General features: G+C 39.3%; 1 protein-coding gene across 3 annotated transcripts in view; it reads right to left on the minus strand.

Annotated features, from left to right (window-relative positions):
- fbln5 (fibulin 5) overlaps positions 1 to 15,748 on the minus strand; it is a 70,635-nt gene that overhangs the window by 15,467 nt on the left and 39,420 nt on the right. For all 3 annotated transcript variants that reach the window (XM_008113184.3, XM_062968169.1, XM_008113312.3), the window contains exons 5-7: positions 4,132 to 4,254; positions 1,944 to 2,060; positions 136 to 255 (exon numbers count right to left, since the gene is read on the minus strand). In XM_008113184.3, the coding sequence (XP_008111391.1) occupies positions 136 to 255; positions 1,944 to 2,060; positions 4,132 to 4,254 (360 nt within the window). The remainder of the gene's footprint in view (positions 1 to 135; positions 256 to 1,943; positions 2,061 to 4,131; positions 4,255 to 15,748) is intronic.

Below are 15,748 nucleotides of genomic sequence, written 5' to 3' on the forward strand. Positions count from 1 at the left end.
GTACTCTTGTAGGATTAGGAGCTACTACGAATCTTTCATATTCTTAACTATCATCTTCCATGTAATGGGAATGAAAAGAAGTTGACTTTTCCCTTCCAAAATCCAAGAAAATCTTGATCCACAGTTTTTACTTACCAGTACAACTAATACCATCAGCCTCCAATTCATAACCAGGGTCACAGCGGCAAAGAAATGAGCCATATGTGTTCACACAGTTTTGAACGCAAGGGTTGTTTGCTGTACATTCATTCACATCTGTCAGAAACCAATACTTAGAATATGAATTCTTAAATTTTTCACTTTACATTTAAAAGACAATGACAATGAGCCATATTAAAGAAGAATTTGTTCTTTTCATTAAAAATATTACCGACACAGACTAGCTAATCCACAACACTGATAAAACATTATTTAATTACATTTCTGTCATAATTTAGGGTAACACCTTATTGAAATAGCATAAAATATTTGAAATACTATGTGTCTGTGTGTATGTGTGCCCTGACGTCATGGCAACTCCATAAATTTCAAAGAGTTTTCTTAGGCAAGTACCAATTTTCAAATAGTGCATCCAGAATATATTTCAATTAATGGTGTAATCATTTTCAGAAGCCAGAGTAGTAAAAATGGCATCAAACTGCATTGATTGTACAGTGCAGATGCAGTATACAACTTCCGCCAACAGGAAATTTTGTACAAGTGACTTGAAGCATGTGAGGTAAGACTCTAACCAGAACATGTAGTCAAACTAAAAGTGAATTCACAAGGAGACCAACAACACAAACCAGATATCTCCTGGTAGCAATGAGTCTGAGCAGATCTTTATACTTTCGATGCCCAAGAAAACCTCTAAATCAGGTTGCTACATTATTCTAGAGGACTTCTAAATCATGTGCTACCAGGGGTTAAGATGGAGAATGTGAGGCCTGAATGCAGAACTATCTCCAAGCAAAACATGAGTTCAACCACTGCATTACTGACTTATGATATAGAGGAAATTATAGCTGAAAAGCATGTTCATAAGAGATTATTGTGTCCTCCTTCAGATGGAAAGTAAGGAAAGAATACGCATGAATCACTTGGGCATTCTTTTTATACTTCATAGCTTATAGGATTTCATCCTTCTTTTCTATGTCAAAATATCTTTCATATTGAGACCAGAGCGCACTGTAATGTTAAGAAAGTTATAGGTATGCTGCCATCTACAAAGATCCTCTTCAGGGTATAGCAAACTCTAATATGCAAACAAAGCTTTAATGCTGGAAGAGCTCGATTTACCATGGTAACATCTTGAAAAGATTGTGCATGCTCTGCTTGGGATCAGATCAATATTGCAAACATAATTGAAGTGATTCCTGCAGGTGCTTCCTTGTTTATCTACTTATTTTAAGACACCAACTGTTTTAATCATAACAAAACCTGGCCAAAAACAGCAGGATGAAATGAGGGGAGAAAGGGAAACGTATAAAAGCCTGAGACTGCTACGCACTGTAGACGTAACCCTCAAGATCATCTTTAATGGCTACATTGCTAGGAGATTCCCTCACTTCTTAGGGCAGCTTTGATAATTTTGCAGCTGAAGAACCAGAACAAGGAATTTAATCCCCTGCAAACAAAAAATCATAACAACTTGTCTGCAGTAAAACACAAAGACATGTATTAGGGCTAGGTGTATTTTGTGTTCACAAAGAAGGATAATGAAATTTCACAAAAGCTGAAGAAATTATTTTCATCTTTCTGTCTACATTGTAGAAGACATAAGGTAGATGCAGTATGCGAGCTTGTGTGTGTATGGGGGGGGGGGTGTACTTAGGAACGAGCCTGTAAGAACAAGGTACAACATTTGTGTCCATAGTACACTTCCCACAGATATTACAGTGGCTACTAAGGGAACCAAGAGCCTTTGATCTGATCATAATATTTCTTTGTCATGTCCTTAATACCTTGACATGATCTTCCATCCTCATTCAAGATAAATCCTGGATTGCATGTACAGGAGTAGGAGCCAGGTACATTGGCACACAACTGGTGACAGTAACCAAAGCGACATTCATCAATGTCTGGAAAAAATGTGAATTATAAGTGAGTCTAAGAGTTCTATGTGTTATTGAGAAAAACTGATAAGCACACTGTTCACAGACACATCTATTCACAGGCAATATTTTCTAAAAAATATTGTAGTCAGCCATCCACATTTGCAGATTTAACATTTCGATTAATATGGTTGCTTTAAGAATCTCAAAATTCTCCAGGTTGACCATACCCTACTTGAAATTCTCCTCAGAGGTGGCCTCTCAGGAAAACTGTGTTTTTAGTACAGTTTTCCATTTTCAGAGGAGGGCCGGAGTGTCTTGCACCCAACCTCCACAAAGGTAGAAGGCCTACCATAGCATTCCAACAAACTTGCTGAACAAGGACTGCATTTACCATTAGTGCCAACAGCCAAATAATACATTCCATGAAGATATAGTTAGTATTTATGTTCTTTACTTATTTATTTAAATTTATTGTATATGACCTCATTTGTTTTATGACTTGTTTTATTGTTTTATGACGTGCTTTATTGTTGTGTTTTTATATTGTTTGCTGCCTGGGCTTGGCTCCATGTAAGCCGCCCCGAGTCCCTTCGGGGAGATGGGGCGGGGTATAAAAATAAAATTATTATTATTATTACTTTCGTCAGGAGGTGTATTGAGAGACACCTACATCCATGCATTAAAAGATGTTGCTTGTCATCTACTCGGGTGAGATTTTACTAGGAATCAACCAATTCCATATGAATTTGGAAATTAGAGAAGGGGAATCCCATTTGATGCTTTGGTCTAAGAATCGGTAAAGGCAAAGATTTTCCCCTGACATTAAGTCTAGTTGAGTCTGACTCTGGGGGGTTGGTGCTCATCTCCATTTCTAAGCCAAAGAGCCAGTATTGCCCGTAGATGCCTCCAAGGTCATGTGACCGGCATGACTGAACGGAGCACTGTTACCTTCCCTCTGAAGCGGTATCTATTGATCTACTCACATTTGCATGCTTTCAAACATGGCAGAAGCAGGGGCTAACAGCGGGAGCTTACCCCACTCCTCAGATTCGAACCACCAACCTTTCAGTCAGCAAGTTCAGCAGCTCAGCAGTTTAACCTGCTGCACCACTAGGGGCACCCCTTCATCTAAGTCAGTGATTCTCAACTTGGGGTCGTCAGATGTTTTTGGCCTACAACTGCCAGAAATCCTGGCCAGTTTACCAGCTGTTAGGGTTTCTGGGAGTTGAAGGCCAAAAACATCTGGGGACACCAGTTTGAGGGCTACTGGTCTAAGTGTAGTGTGTAAGTAATAAAGTTCCAGTTGGGCATGAAAGGAAAGCAGAGCAGAAAACATACTGTGGCCATGTAGGCAAAGCATTTATCACAGCAGAATTAGCTTCAAAATTGGGAAGTTGTGTTTACTCCAGCTGTTTTTCAAAAAAGGGAAAGGCACAAAAAATTGTATTTGCACATCAATTAAAGCTGCTTGGAGTTTTGCAAATGAACTAGGCTCTTTTGCAACCTCATCATACCTACATAGACATTTGTTTTCATTCAGTTGGTTGGTCAGCCAAAGGGGAGAACCTGATTGTTGCATAATGCTACATGTGAATATTCTGACTCACATGGAGGAAGGGGGCCATCCAATCCAACCCCCTGCAAGAAGCATCATCAGGTGCATGCAAATAATACCTGCTGAAATACCTCTTCTACACATCCATTGAATGAATAAGGGCCTTGCCCCTTATTTCACTAGGAAATTATAAAAAGAAGAATGTTTATTAGGGGACCAATGCTCTCATTTTGCCTCTAACATTGTTAAATCCCTGTAGTGTGCTGAAGAGTTCTGATCGCTACATACATCTTGCAAACTGCCCATACCATATGTGATCAAGAGAGACAATTAACTGAATCTATTTGTTCTGAGACTGTTCTTATATGGGCTATCAATCAAATGAGTTTTTCTACTCCGCCCATTTTATTGACCCCATCCTCATTGTCCTTTCAGGGAACCTTGATGTTTCGTGTCAAAGTATGTCCCCAACCCATTATGTAAAACAAATAATTAAAATTTAAAGACAATAAATTTATTTCACCCTGCAGAATATCATACCTAAGCACTGGCCTTCTAAAAGCCAGTATCCTTCAGTGCAAGAGCAAGTATATCCTCCTTCGGTGTTGATACAGATTTGGGTGGGGTTGCACTGATGCGATTCAGATGCACATTCATCAACATCTGCAAAGCAGAAAACAATCAAGAGTAACATGAATATTCAGACACAAATAGCGTTTGCTTTAACTATGGAGCTCTATTTCTATGATCAAGCATACAGAGGTTGCATCTGAGAGAGAAACAAAGAAGAATGCTCTTATGCATTTGGAACTGCACAGTCTCTGAGGCATTAAAATAATTGACTAATGTACTACTCCATGCCAAGGTACTGACTGGACAAAAATAATTGGCAGTTCAGAAGAATATTCACCCAGCAGATGCATCATATCCTTTAGAGCTGACAGTAACAGATTTGGTATTGTGTTACATCCACTCACTGCTTTCCTGGTAAATAACATTTCTGAACTTATGCCAATTGGGAATTGGTAAACCATCATTTAAAAAAAAAAAAAGTATTCTCTAATCCCTTATGCTCTCCAGGCACTAAGAGCTGTATATGTTCCAAATATACTTCTAGCACGATGCTAAACATGTTTCTTAGAAACACATCCCTTGAGTGTAATGGAACTGATAAAACATTCTTATACATGTTTTAAAATGATCTCTGTTTAGCAAGCAAGCTAAACAGAGATGATTCTACTTATTGAAGCCAAACTATGAGATACAACATTTCTTGGTTCTATTGACAAAGAGTTTTCCTAGGAGGATACATCATTTAAAACATGGCATTTCAATGATCTGCAGCATAATGCTGCTGTAAAATGCCAAGTCAGTAAATGGAAAAGCAACTGCCTTTCAGGACTTGATTCTGAATGAGCATGCTGACCTGGTCTGTATCACGGAGACCTGGCTGGATGAGACTGGCAGCAGAGGGCAGGAGGTAATCTCTCTCTGCTTTGCTAGATTTTTCTGCACACCAGCAGCCAAGGCCTGCGGAGTGGGGAGGTGGAGTTGCAGTGATTTATCATGATTCTATCCCTGACCAGGTTCCCCATCCCACAGGCAACAGCATTTGAGTATGTATACCTAAATGTGGGTAGCCTGGACAGAATAGGGAGTTGTAGCTTAAAAGTCTCCCTTCCTGAGTTAGCCAGGGTGGTCTCGGGGTTGCCATTGGAGTCTCAGTGGCTACTAGTGCTGGGAGACTTCAATATCCATGCTGAGACTCCCTTGTCAGGAATAGCTCAGGACTTCATGGCCTCCAAGACAACCAGGGGTCTGTCCCAAGTGGTGTCTTGCCCTACTCATGCTGCTAGGCACACTTTGGATGTTGTTTTCTGTGCAGGATGGGATGATAGTGGTGTTTAGGGCCAGGCTATGGAACAGAGACAGCTTTGGTCCCCTTGGTGGATGACCTCCGTAGAGAACTGGACAGGAGGAGTGTGTTCCTGTTGTTCTCCTGGACCTCTTTGCGGTTTTCGATACCATTGAACATGGTATCCTTCTGGGCTGTCTCATTAGGATGGGACTTGGAGGCACTGTTTTACAGTGTCTCTGTTCCTTCCTGGAGGGCCATACCCAGAAGGTGGTGCTGGGGACTCCTGTTCAAACCTCTGGCCATTGACCTGTGGGGTTCCTCAGGGTTCTGCTATGTTCCCCCATGCATTTTAACATATACATGAAACCACTGGGAGAGGTCATCCGGAGTTTGGGAGTGTGATGCCACCTATATGCAGATGACATCCAGCTCTACTACTCTGTCCTACCTAAATTGAAGAGAGCTGTCCTGACCCTAAACCAATGTCTTGATAACGGCAAACAAATTGAAATTTAATCCAGATAAGACAGAGGTGTTCCTGGTCTGTTGGAAGGCAGATCAGGGAATAGGGATCATCTTGTGCTCGATGGGGTTATACTCCCCCTGAAGACACAGGTCTGCAGCTTGGGGGTACCCCTGGAGGCCCAGGTATCTGCGATGGCCAAGAGGGCATTGCAAAATTAAAACTTGTGCACCAACTGCACCCATTCCTTGAGAGGCCGGGTCTGGCCACAGTGGTTCCATGCCATCTGGATTACTATAACACGCTGTACATGAGGCTGCTTTTGAAGGGTGGTCCAAAGAGCTGCAGCCAGGTTGCTAACTGGGGCTAGCAACAGGAAGAAAACAACTCCCATCCCCATAGTAGTAGAACTCCACTGGCTGCCAATTAGTTTTTGGGCACAATTTGAAGTGCTGGTTAAGACCATTAAAGCCCTATGAAGCTCAGGGTCAGGCTATTTGGCTGACTGCATCTCATTTTACAATCCTGGCTGGGCTCCGAGATCCTTAGGAAAGGCCCTTCTCTTGTTCCCACCTCCATCTCAAGCTCTGTTTTAGGGAACGAGAGAGCGGGTCTTCTTTTTCGGTTGCTGGCCCTCAACTCTAGAACTCCCTGCCCAGGGAAGCCAGAATGGCCCCCTCCCTGCTGTCCTTCTGGCCTCAGGCTAAATCCTTTTTATTTAGGCAGGCTTTTAAAGAAGGTTTTTACAATCAAGTCAGGAGGGTGCTGTGGTTTTAGTTTTAAATACATTTTAATCAGTTTTTTAAATTTTAACTGTTAATTTTTAATACCATTGATGTTAAATTCTGTTTTAATGTTTGTATATTTGTCGATTTTAAATTGTATTGACATGCTTTTAATGTTAGCTGCTTTGAGTCTCCTTTGTGGAGAGAAAAAGTGGGGTACAAAAATGTAATAATAATAACAATCGTTTACATGAATATTTTATTGTTCCTGATGTAAGCAAAAACTGGATTAGAGATCTGTTTTCTGTTAATGTTTGTGAACTAGAGGTACTCACTGCAGCACAGGAAGACAAGCTCATGGTAACATCCATGGATGGTGCTCTGAAACTGCAGTTCAAGGAACAGTCCCTTTCAAAGTTCTGGGCTGACTTACAAACAGAATTTCTATCAAAAGTGGCTTTTAGTGCCTTTTATAAGAACATACTAGTGTGAAATATCACACTCTGCTCACATTTATCTTAAAAACAATCTGAAACACAGAACTGAGAATAAAAGTTTCAGCTATTTTATACGTTTATTTATTATGTTTATATTTATATTTATTATGTTTTTTAAAATTTATTACAATGCTGCTAAATGAAATGCAGCACCAGCCTTCTCATTAATTAATTGATTTAATTTAATTAACAAGTAATATTAGTCACTGGAATCATTTCATAGAATCATAGAGTTGGAAGACACTTCATGGGCCATCCAGTCCAATCCACTGCCAAGAAGCAGGAAAATCGCATTCAAAGCACCCCCAAGAGATGGCCATCCAGCCTCTGTTGCAAAGCCTCCAAAGAAGAAGCCTTGTAACATTAAAATATTACAAGGGGGTGTGCATTTTCTGATTCCACCCTTCTCTACAAATATGAAAAGCCTTGATGAGCAACTTTAAATAAATATTTGTTGTCCTCTACGGTTTTAGAGGACCCTGATGGTCCTTGATGAAGAAAATAACCACTGCGGTATGCCATAACTGCAAACAGGAGAGGGATCTGCAGCAGCTGCTGAACATTTCCGTGCTTCCTTATATTGTACATCTGTTACTTTATAATGTCAAATCAAAGCAGGTGATAAAGATGAAATGAAACAGGAAAATATTTGATATGCCCATTCCAGTAAAACATAGCATCATGTTTTAGCTTTACTGGCTACATTGGACTGTAGGGGGGGAAACATATAAGTGCTCCAAGGACATTCTTTGGCACGTATTTTGTTCCTTGGAAAAATTCAAGCAAGAGAAAATGGACTGGGTATTATAAAAACAACTCTTCCCTATTCAATTCCATAGTATATTACATAAATATGGGAATAAATTGCTTAGTTTTGTGCAGCCCACTGATTTGCTTCCAAGTTATTTTGCTGTGAACATAACTGAAAAATATATCCAGAATAACATTTGACAATTTTCTACTGCTTTCCAACCTCAGTATCTGGGATAAGGATTAAATAATTTCACTATATATAGTGGCATGGCATGTCAATGCTATATATGCGTAAGGACTGGTACTGGAATTTCAGCACAACAACACTACAAAGGTAAGGATCTTTTATTCATACCACATAATTTGAAAAGCAGGTGCTAGTGTAGAATACCAGCTTTTGAGTGCAGAATTCCAGAAGTGAAAATCTGACCATAAACAAGAGCATGAGACATGTAAGATGATTGGCTTATGAAAATAAGTGAACTTGTGGAAATGGCTAAACTTACTGCATTGATGAAGTAGAAACCTCTAACTAACTTTAAGAAAGACTGGGATCAATTTATTGTGTTCCTCCCGCAAATATGGGGCCAAATCTCAGTCACTAGTTTTTTGGATTAGAAATATGTTATTATGTGGGGAAAGGATCTACCAGTAGTTCTTTTTCACTAAATGGATGTAGAAAACTATGATGACCTATGCACGGGTCATAACCAAATCCCTATGTCTGCCCCCAAAACCTGCCCTCAAGTTATACATGAGGCCGACTTATACAGTACATCCTTTTAATTTCACTTCCTCTCTAGCTGACCCAAATGTGTAATTAATTGCTTCTAGCTGGCTCAGCCCAAAGAAGATGTGAGAGGTCAAATAAAATGTTCCCTCATTACTTCGCCGTTCACTTTTCGCGGATTTGCTGTTTTGCGGTTTTTCAATGAACACTAAAAGAATATAATAAACCATTAAAAACTATGATTTTTCCTTCCTTCCTCTCTCATTCTCCTTCCTAAGAAGAAGCCTAAGGAAGGAAGGAAGGAAGGAAGGAAGGAAGGAAGGAAGGAAGGAAGGAAGGAAGGAAGAGCTGAAGGGAGAGAAAAGGAGGCTGAAGCAGCTTCGTGAGATTGTAAACAACACAGTCGGACAGCATGAGTGAGATTGTAAACAACACAAATATAGTGTCCCTACTTCGCGGATTTTCACTTTTCGCGGGTGGTCCTGGAACGTAACCCCCACGACAAGTGAGGGAACACTGTACTAATACCCTATTATAGTGGTTGGGAAGGCAAGCAATGATGGAGAGGATATGGCAATAAGAAGACTGGCTCCTTCTCTGCATTAGTCAGTGAGAGAATCTCAATTTCTCACAAAATATTTTTTCCCATGGACACCTAATAAAAATGCATAATATTACTGTATCAAACAAGTTTGAACAACGACAGACTCTAAATTATCACATTACAGTTTTTACCTACTTTGTTGCATCTCCCCTCCTTCACTCCAAAGGCCCCATTGCTTTATTTACAATCTTTGCAAGGAGCTGTGCAAAACAGACTTCAACTAGATTTTCTTGAACAGGTAAGCTACCGTACTTGCAGAACTGTAACTCTGACATAGGGAACTGAAAAAACAGATGTTCACAAATATCAGCCTTGAGTGTAATGTGTCAATTCACTTTGTGGTCTGTTTGTTTTATACTCAGGTGCATCTGGTAAGCCAAAGCAAACACAAAATGCTGACAATTAATCCAGCAGGGACTGTTCCATATGTGTTGCTCACCTCTCTAGGAAGCTTGGCAAAATCATTAGTGGAAAGAAACAAAACAGCCAATTTCTCCAAATGGTGATCAATTTACATTCCCGCTAATGCATGAACTTCTTGACGGTACATTTGAACTGAGTCATTGAATACTTTATTCCAAGCCTTTTGGAAAGCCAACAAAATAGTAAATGCATTTAAGAGCACTTTTAAGTTATTTCCACTGCTCTTTAAAATATCACATCTGTCTTCACCCTTACAATGTAACATTGTGTTTCAAATTAATTTCTATATGCAAATCCGGAAACCTATATAATAGGAATGAACTGCAAACAATGAGGAGATAGTGGTGGCTATAGTAGGTAGATACAGCAACATCAGTGATGGCTGCTTCTGGGAAAGGATCCACATGTAGTAGAGGAAGGAGGTTGTTAGTTTTGAGTTTTAGCTCTGAGATATTGGAGTGTATGTGATTTTTTTTTAAATTGTATCATCAGGTTTTAGTTGCACTTTGTTTAAACTTTGTAAACTGCTTTGGATCTCTTGTTGGGAGAAAGGCATGATCTAAATAAATAAATAAATAACATTTCTTCCACATGTTTTCCTGGAGCTGGGACTCTTAATATCCACCCCCCCTTTTTTTTCTATTACCATCTCCTTAGTTGGGCTAAAGCTGCTGCATGTTAGGGTCCTTCAAGACAGGCCCTATATCCAAAGATCTGATCCCAGGTTTTCTGTTTATCCCAGATTATCTGGCAGTGCGAACTCAAATAATCCAGTTTAAAGCAGAAAACTTGGGATCTAGTATTTAGTTCTGAAGAATCCTGATCCCGAATACATATTGAAGTCCTTGATGTTTCTTCAACTGTTGCATGTGAAAAATGTGCTTCCCCCCCCCCTCCTCCTCCTCCTCCTCCTCTGTGTATACAGTGTTCCCTCACTACTTTGCGGTTTGCTTTTTGCAGATTCGCTGTTTTGCGGTTTTTCAATAAACTCTAAAATAATATTATAAATCATAAAAATTACAATTTACAGCCTAAGGAAGGGAGGAAGGAGAACCCGAAGGGAGAGAAAAGGAGCCCAAGTGGCAACAGGAGGTGAAGGAGGTGATTTGTCAACACACGATTGGTTGATAAAGACTTAAAATAGTGCATAACTACTAAAATAATGCATAAATATATAGCATCCCTACTTCGTGGATTTTCACTTATTGCAGGTGGTCCTGGAACCTAACCCCCATAATAAGTGAGGGAACACTGTACTCCCTCCTCACAATATTTTGAATAGTAAGAAGCAGGGAGAAAAGATACATATAATTCACTTTGCTCATACCAGTATTTGAGAAACTTGATTGGCATCATTTTGGGGCAAAAGTTTATATTTTAATTTTGTCAGTTAAAAACCTCTCTATCAATGAAAATCACAATGGCAAACCAAGAGGTTATATAAATATCTGAGTAAAATTACATCTTAAACTAAAAATATTGTAAATTAGGCATCATATGTACATCTTTGGGAAGTTTAGAAAAAAAAAAAACAGTAGAAAAACTCTTTCCTTTGCACTACTACTTATCCAGCACAAAGAATTGAACCACAATTCTTAGGTTTTACTGAGTCATGTTAGGTTTTACTGAGTCATGCACTGCTAATGGGCTTCTATTGGGAATCATTTGGGGAATGTGTTTGGGCCTACTCTAGGTGATTGTCAATGATGCAATCCTGAGTTTGGGTTGGGTTAATTAGTTGGTAACCAATCAGTGATTACTATGTGTATGTATTGTATATAAGGAACCATGTTCAGTGTTTTCTCTCTCCCCCATTCCTTTTCCTTTTGATGTCGTGACGTCTATATGTAATTAAACCTACTACTACTTGGACAAGATACTACGTTCTGTGGTAAGTCTGTAATATCATCTAGACTAGGGGAAAGACAGTAGTAAAAACTGACAATGGCCGGGCATGTGCTCAAGAGTCTACTATGGAAGCAGACTGAAAGTACTGAGCAGATGTAAGCTACTGGAAGGCGCTGAGACTCTGCAAGCATAAAGTTAAGTCTTAACAGGTTATGGGCCCAGAAGAACCAGAAGAACCAGAAAAACCAGAAGAACCAGAAAGCTGTCTCTGCTACTATGGTCTCTGCTGCAAGTCCAGGTGGAATCTCTTTGGGCTAGATTGTCTGTGTTTTGTCAGTTTTTCTATTTGTTTTTTTCCTTTTCTAGTGGTATTACATTCTGCTCAGACAAGCAAATATATTATCTTGTCTAGATAGGGTTGTTATTATTTTTTGTTACTAACCTTATCTGACGATGGCGTTACCAAGCCAAGGAGGGGCTGGAGCTGCTCTGTTTTCTTTTCAAAAGCTGACTTCGGAGAATTACCTGTTGTGGGCTGAACGGATGCAGTGCCTACTGATTAGAGAAGGATTATGGAAATCTGTTCAGACCAGACCAGATCCAACCAAGGAAGAAGAAGTCGAGTTGGATGAAAAAGCAAGAGCTACTATTATTCTCAGTTTGAGTGATCGAATGCTCTGCCATGTGAGAAACTTTAAAACTGCAGAGGAGACCTGGAATGGTTTAAAGGAGCTGCTACAAAGACCGTCAGCTGGAGCAAAAGTTACCTTGTGTAGAAGGCTTTACAGCATGAAGCTAAATGTTGGGGAGGATGTGAAACTGTTTATTGATAACATGATGTGTTTATTTAATGACTTATCTGCTAGAAAACTAGAGTTTTCTGAAGAGCATAAAGCTATGGTGTTACTTTCTGCTTTAAACAAAGGCTATGATACGCTTGTGGGTTCGTTAAGTGTGCTGCCAGATGATCAACTTACACCTAATCTGATTGTAAATAAACTTTTGGAATTTCAAAGCTGCCAAGAGATGAAAAGGAAAGACTTTTCTGGACCTAGTTCTTCTCAACAGTGTACAAACACTTGTGCTGCAATTAAAACTTGTTATTTTTGCAAGCGTCCAGGGCATTTTGCCAAAAACTGTCCGGCAAAAGATAAGGGGAGAAGAAAAACTTTTGTCAAACCAGCTGTAGAGGATAAGGATGCTTCGCGTCAAGGTTTTTCAAGGCAAAGACTAATGTTAATTGATAGGATGAACAGTAATCAGAATGGTCTCATTTTCATTGTGGATTCTGGGAGCTGTTTTCACATTGTGAATAAAGAAAATGTTTTGTTAGATGCTCATTCACCCAGTATTAATTATGTATGTTTAGCTGATGGAAAAATTTTAAATGTTCAAATGCAAGGCAATGTGTTTGTGAACAGTTTAAAGACAATAATTTCTGATGTTTTGTTTGTAAAGGAGATAGAACACAATGTGTTAAGTGTTTCTCTGTTACTTAAACAAGGTTTTGATGTGATTTTCAAAAATGAAAGTAATCAAATTGTGTGCAAGGATAATGGAATTGCTACAAAGTTGGTTGAAAAGAATGGTTTATTTTTTACTAATGGGGATTTTGACAATGATTTAAATTGTTTAAAAAATGTTCCTCTGCATATGAATTGTATACATGCATTCCATAGGACGATGGGACATGTGGGTTACAAAGCTCTAAAGAACACTGTGCTTTCATGTGGGTTAAAGCTGTCTAACTGTGATAATTTTCTTGATTGTAACATTTGTAATAGAACAAAATTGAAGAGATATTCTGTGACTAGAAAAAGTTTAAGAAGGACTAGTGACATTCTTCAGTTAGTTCATTGTGATGTTGCAGGCCCAATGCCTTTGAGCTTGGGAGGGGCTAGATTTTTCCTGATAATAGTGGATGATTTTTCTCGGTTCAATTTTGTTTATGTGTTAAAAGGAAAACATGAAGTTTTTGAAAAGTTTAAACAGTGGCTTAATCTGGTTGAACGGCAGTTCCCAGGTAAGCGTGTGATGAAGGTGCAAACTGACAGGGGAACTGAGTTTGTTAATGAAAAAATGGATAAGTTGTTCAAGGATCGTGGTATGATTCATCAAAGGAGTAATCCGCACAGTTCAGCAGAAAATGGAGTTGCAGAGAGGTGGTTAGGACTCTTGGAGGGGATGATGAAGCGGATGCTTGAAGATGCTCAGATGAGTAGTGGTTTTTGGGCGGAGGCCATTAATACAGCTAGTTATGTTCTGAATCGTGTGTGGTCTTCCAGTATTAATGATACCCCATACAGTCTGTTTTTTGGGAAGAAGCCGGATTTAAAATTTCTTCGTGTGTTTGGTAGTTTTGCACATGTGCTTGTGCCAGTGCAGCAGTGTGCTAAGAGGAGCCAAATTTGGAGAAAAATGAGGTTTTTAGGGTATGAAGCTTTTACTAAAGGGTACCGTTTTTTGGGTCCTGACAAAAGAGTGGTTGTTTCAAGGAGTGTGAAATTTGATGTGCACTCAGGATGGGATAGGATTCATGCGAATGAAGAAGTGTTTTTGCCCATGGGGCATCAGTTAACCACAAACATGGAGAATGTGAAAAGAGAGTTGATAGATGCAGAAGATTCATTGGAAGGTGGCAGTGATGTTTCTGAACAGATTAGTAAGAGGAAAAGATATGAAAAGGGTGAAAGTTCTTCCAGTGAAGAAGACGAGTCTTTAAATAAAAGGAAGGTTGTAAAAACAGAGAAAATTGTACCAGTGGTTAGGCGAAGTGAAAGAAAGAATAAGGGAGTACCGCCTAAAAGATTTCAGGTTGGTCAGGTATCAGGACAGTGGACTGAACCTCTAAGTTATGCTGAAGTTTTGGAAAGGTCTCCAAGTGAGCAAGAGTTGTGGAAAATGGCAATGAAGAAGGAGTTTAATTCGTTAAAGAGACTTAATGTGATGTCAGTGGTGGAGCCACCAAAAGACAGCAATGTAATTGGCTGTAGGTGGGTTTTTCGTAGAAAGGTAGTGGAAGATGGTAGTTTTGTTTATAAGGCTAGACTTGTTGCAAAGGGTTTTCAACAAAAATTTTTTGAAGATTATGATGAAGTGTTTGCTCCTACGGTCAAGTGTGAGACACTCAGGTTGGTTTTGTCTGTGGCCTGTGCCAAGCAGTTAGTGGTAAGACATTTCGATGTCGAAACTGCATATCTAAATGCAAACTTGGATGAGACAGTGTTTATGTCAAGAATTCCTGGTTTTGAGGATGATTCTCCTACTGGTACATACAGATTGAACAGAGCATTATATGGATTAAAGCAATCAGCGAGAAATTGGAGCCATCATTTGCACGGTTTGTTGTGTGGTTTGGGTTTTACAAGAAGCTCTCAAGATGCGTGTTTCTATATACGTGGTTCTGGTAATGAACAGGTGTTGTTAGTTGTGTTTGTTGACGATGTACTTGTGTTAGCACAGAATCACGATGTTGTTGACGAAGTTCATAGAAGTCTGAGTAAAAAGTTGCGTATCAAAGATTTAGGAAATGTCAGCAAATATTTGGGCTTAAGTGTAGTCAGAACTGAGCACAGAATTTTGCTAAGTCAGTGTGATAAAATAAGCAAGTTGTTGGAGAAGACTGGTTTGTCTGATGCTAAGTGTGCAGCCACACCAATGGCAGTGGAGTTTTTAAAACAAGTTGCTGGTGAGAAGTTTAAGTTTCCTGAGTTATATAGGTCTATCGTAGGGAGTCTCCAGTACATTGCTGGATTGACTAGGCCTGATATTTCTTATGCTGTATCAGTTTTGAGTAGAAGAGTTCAAAGTCCAAGTTGCACAGATTGGAATGGTTTGAAGAGAGTGTTGAGGTATTTGAAAGGATCGATCAATAAGGTTTTTGAGGTGAAACCTTTTGATAAGAGTGTTTTGTCGGTCTATAGTGACAGCAGTTTTGCTGATGTAGAAAATCACAAATCTGTGAGTGGTTTTGTGATTAAGTTAGGAGATTGTCTTTTGAGTTGGAAGTCTAGAAAACAAGCGGTTGTTTGTTTGTCAACTTCTGAAGCTGAGTTTGCCAGTTTGACGGAAGCATGTAAGGAAATGATGTGGATCAAGAAGTTAGTTGAAGATGCTGGTATTAGTTTGGAAGATAAAGTTCAAGTTTTTGTAGATTCACAAACGTGTATAGATTTGGCAAAAATGGAGAGTCTGAAAGCTAGGTCTAGATATATTGGTGTTAGACATGCGTATGTAAGAGAATTAGTTAGCAATGG

Source organism: Anolis carolinensis, chromosome 1 (assembly GCF_035594765.1).
Source record: "Anolis carolinensis isolate JA03-04 chromosome 1, rAnoCar3.1.pri, whole genome shotgun sequence".
NCBI classification, from domain to species: domain Eukaryota; kingdom Metazoa; phylum Chordata; class Lepidosauria; order Squamata; family Dactyloidae; genus Anolis; species Anolis carolinensis.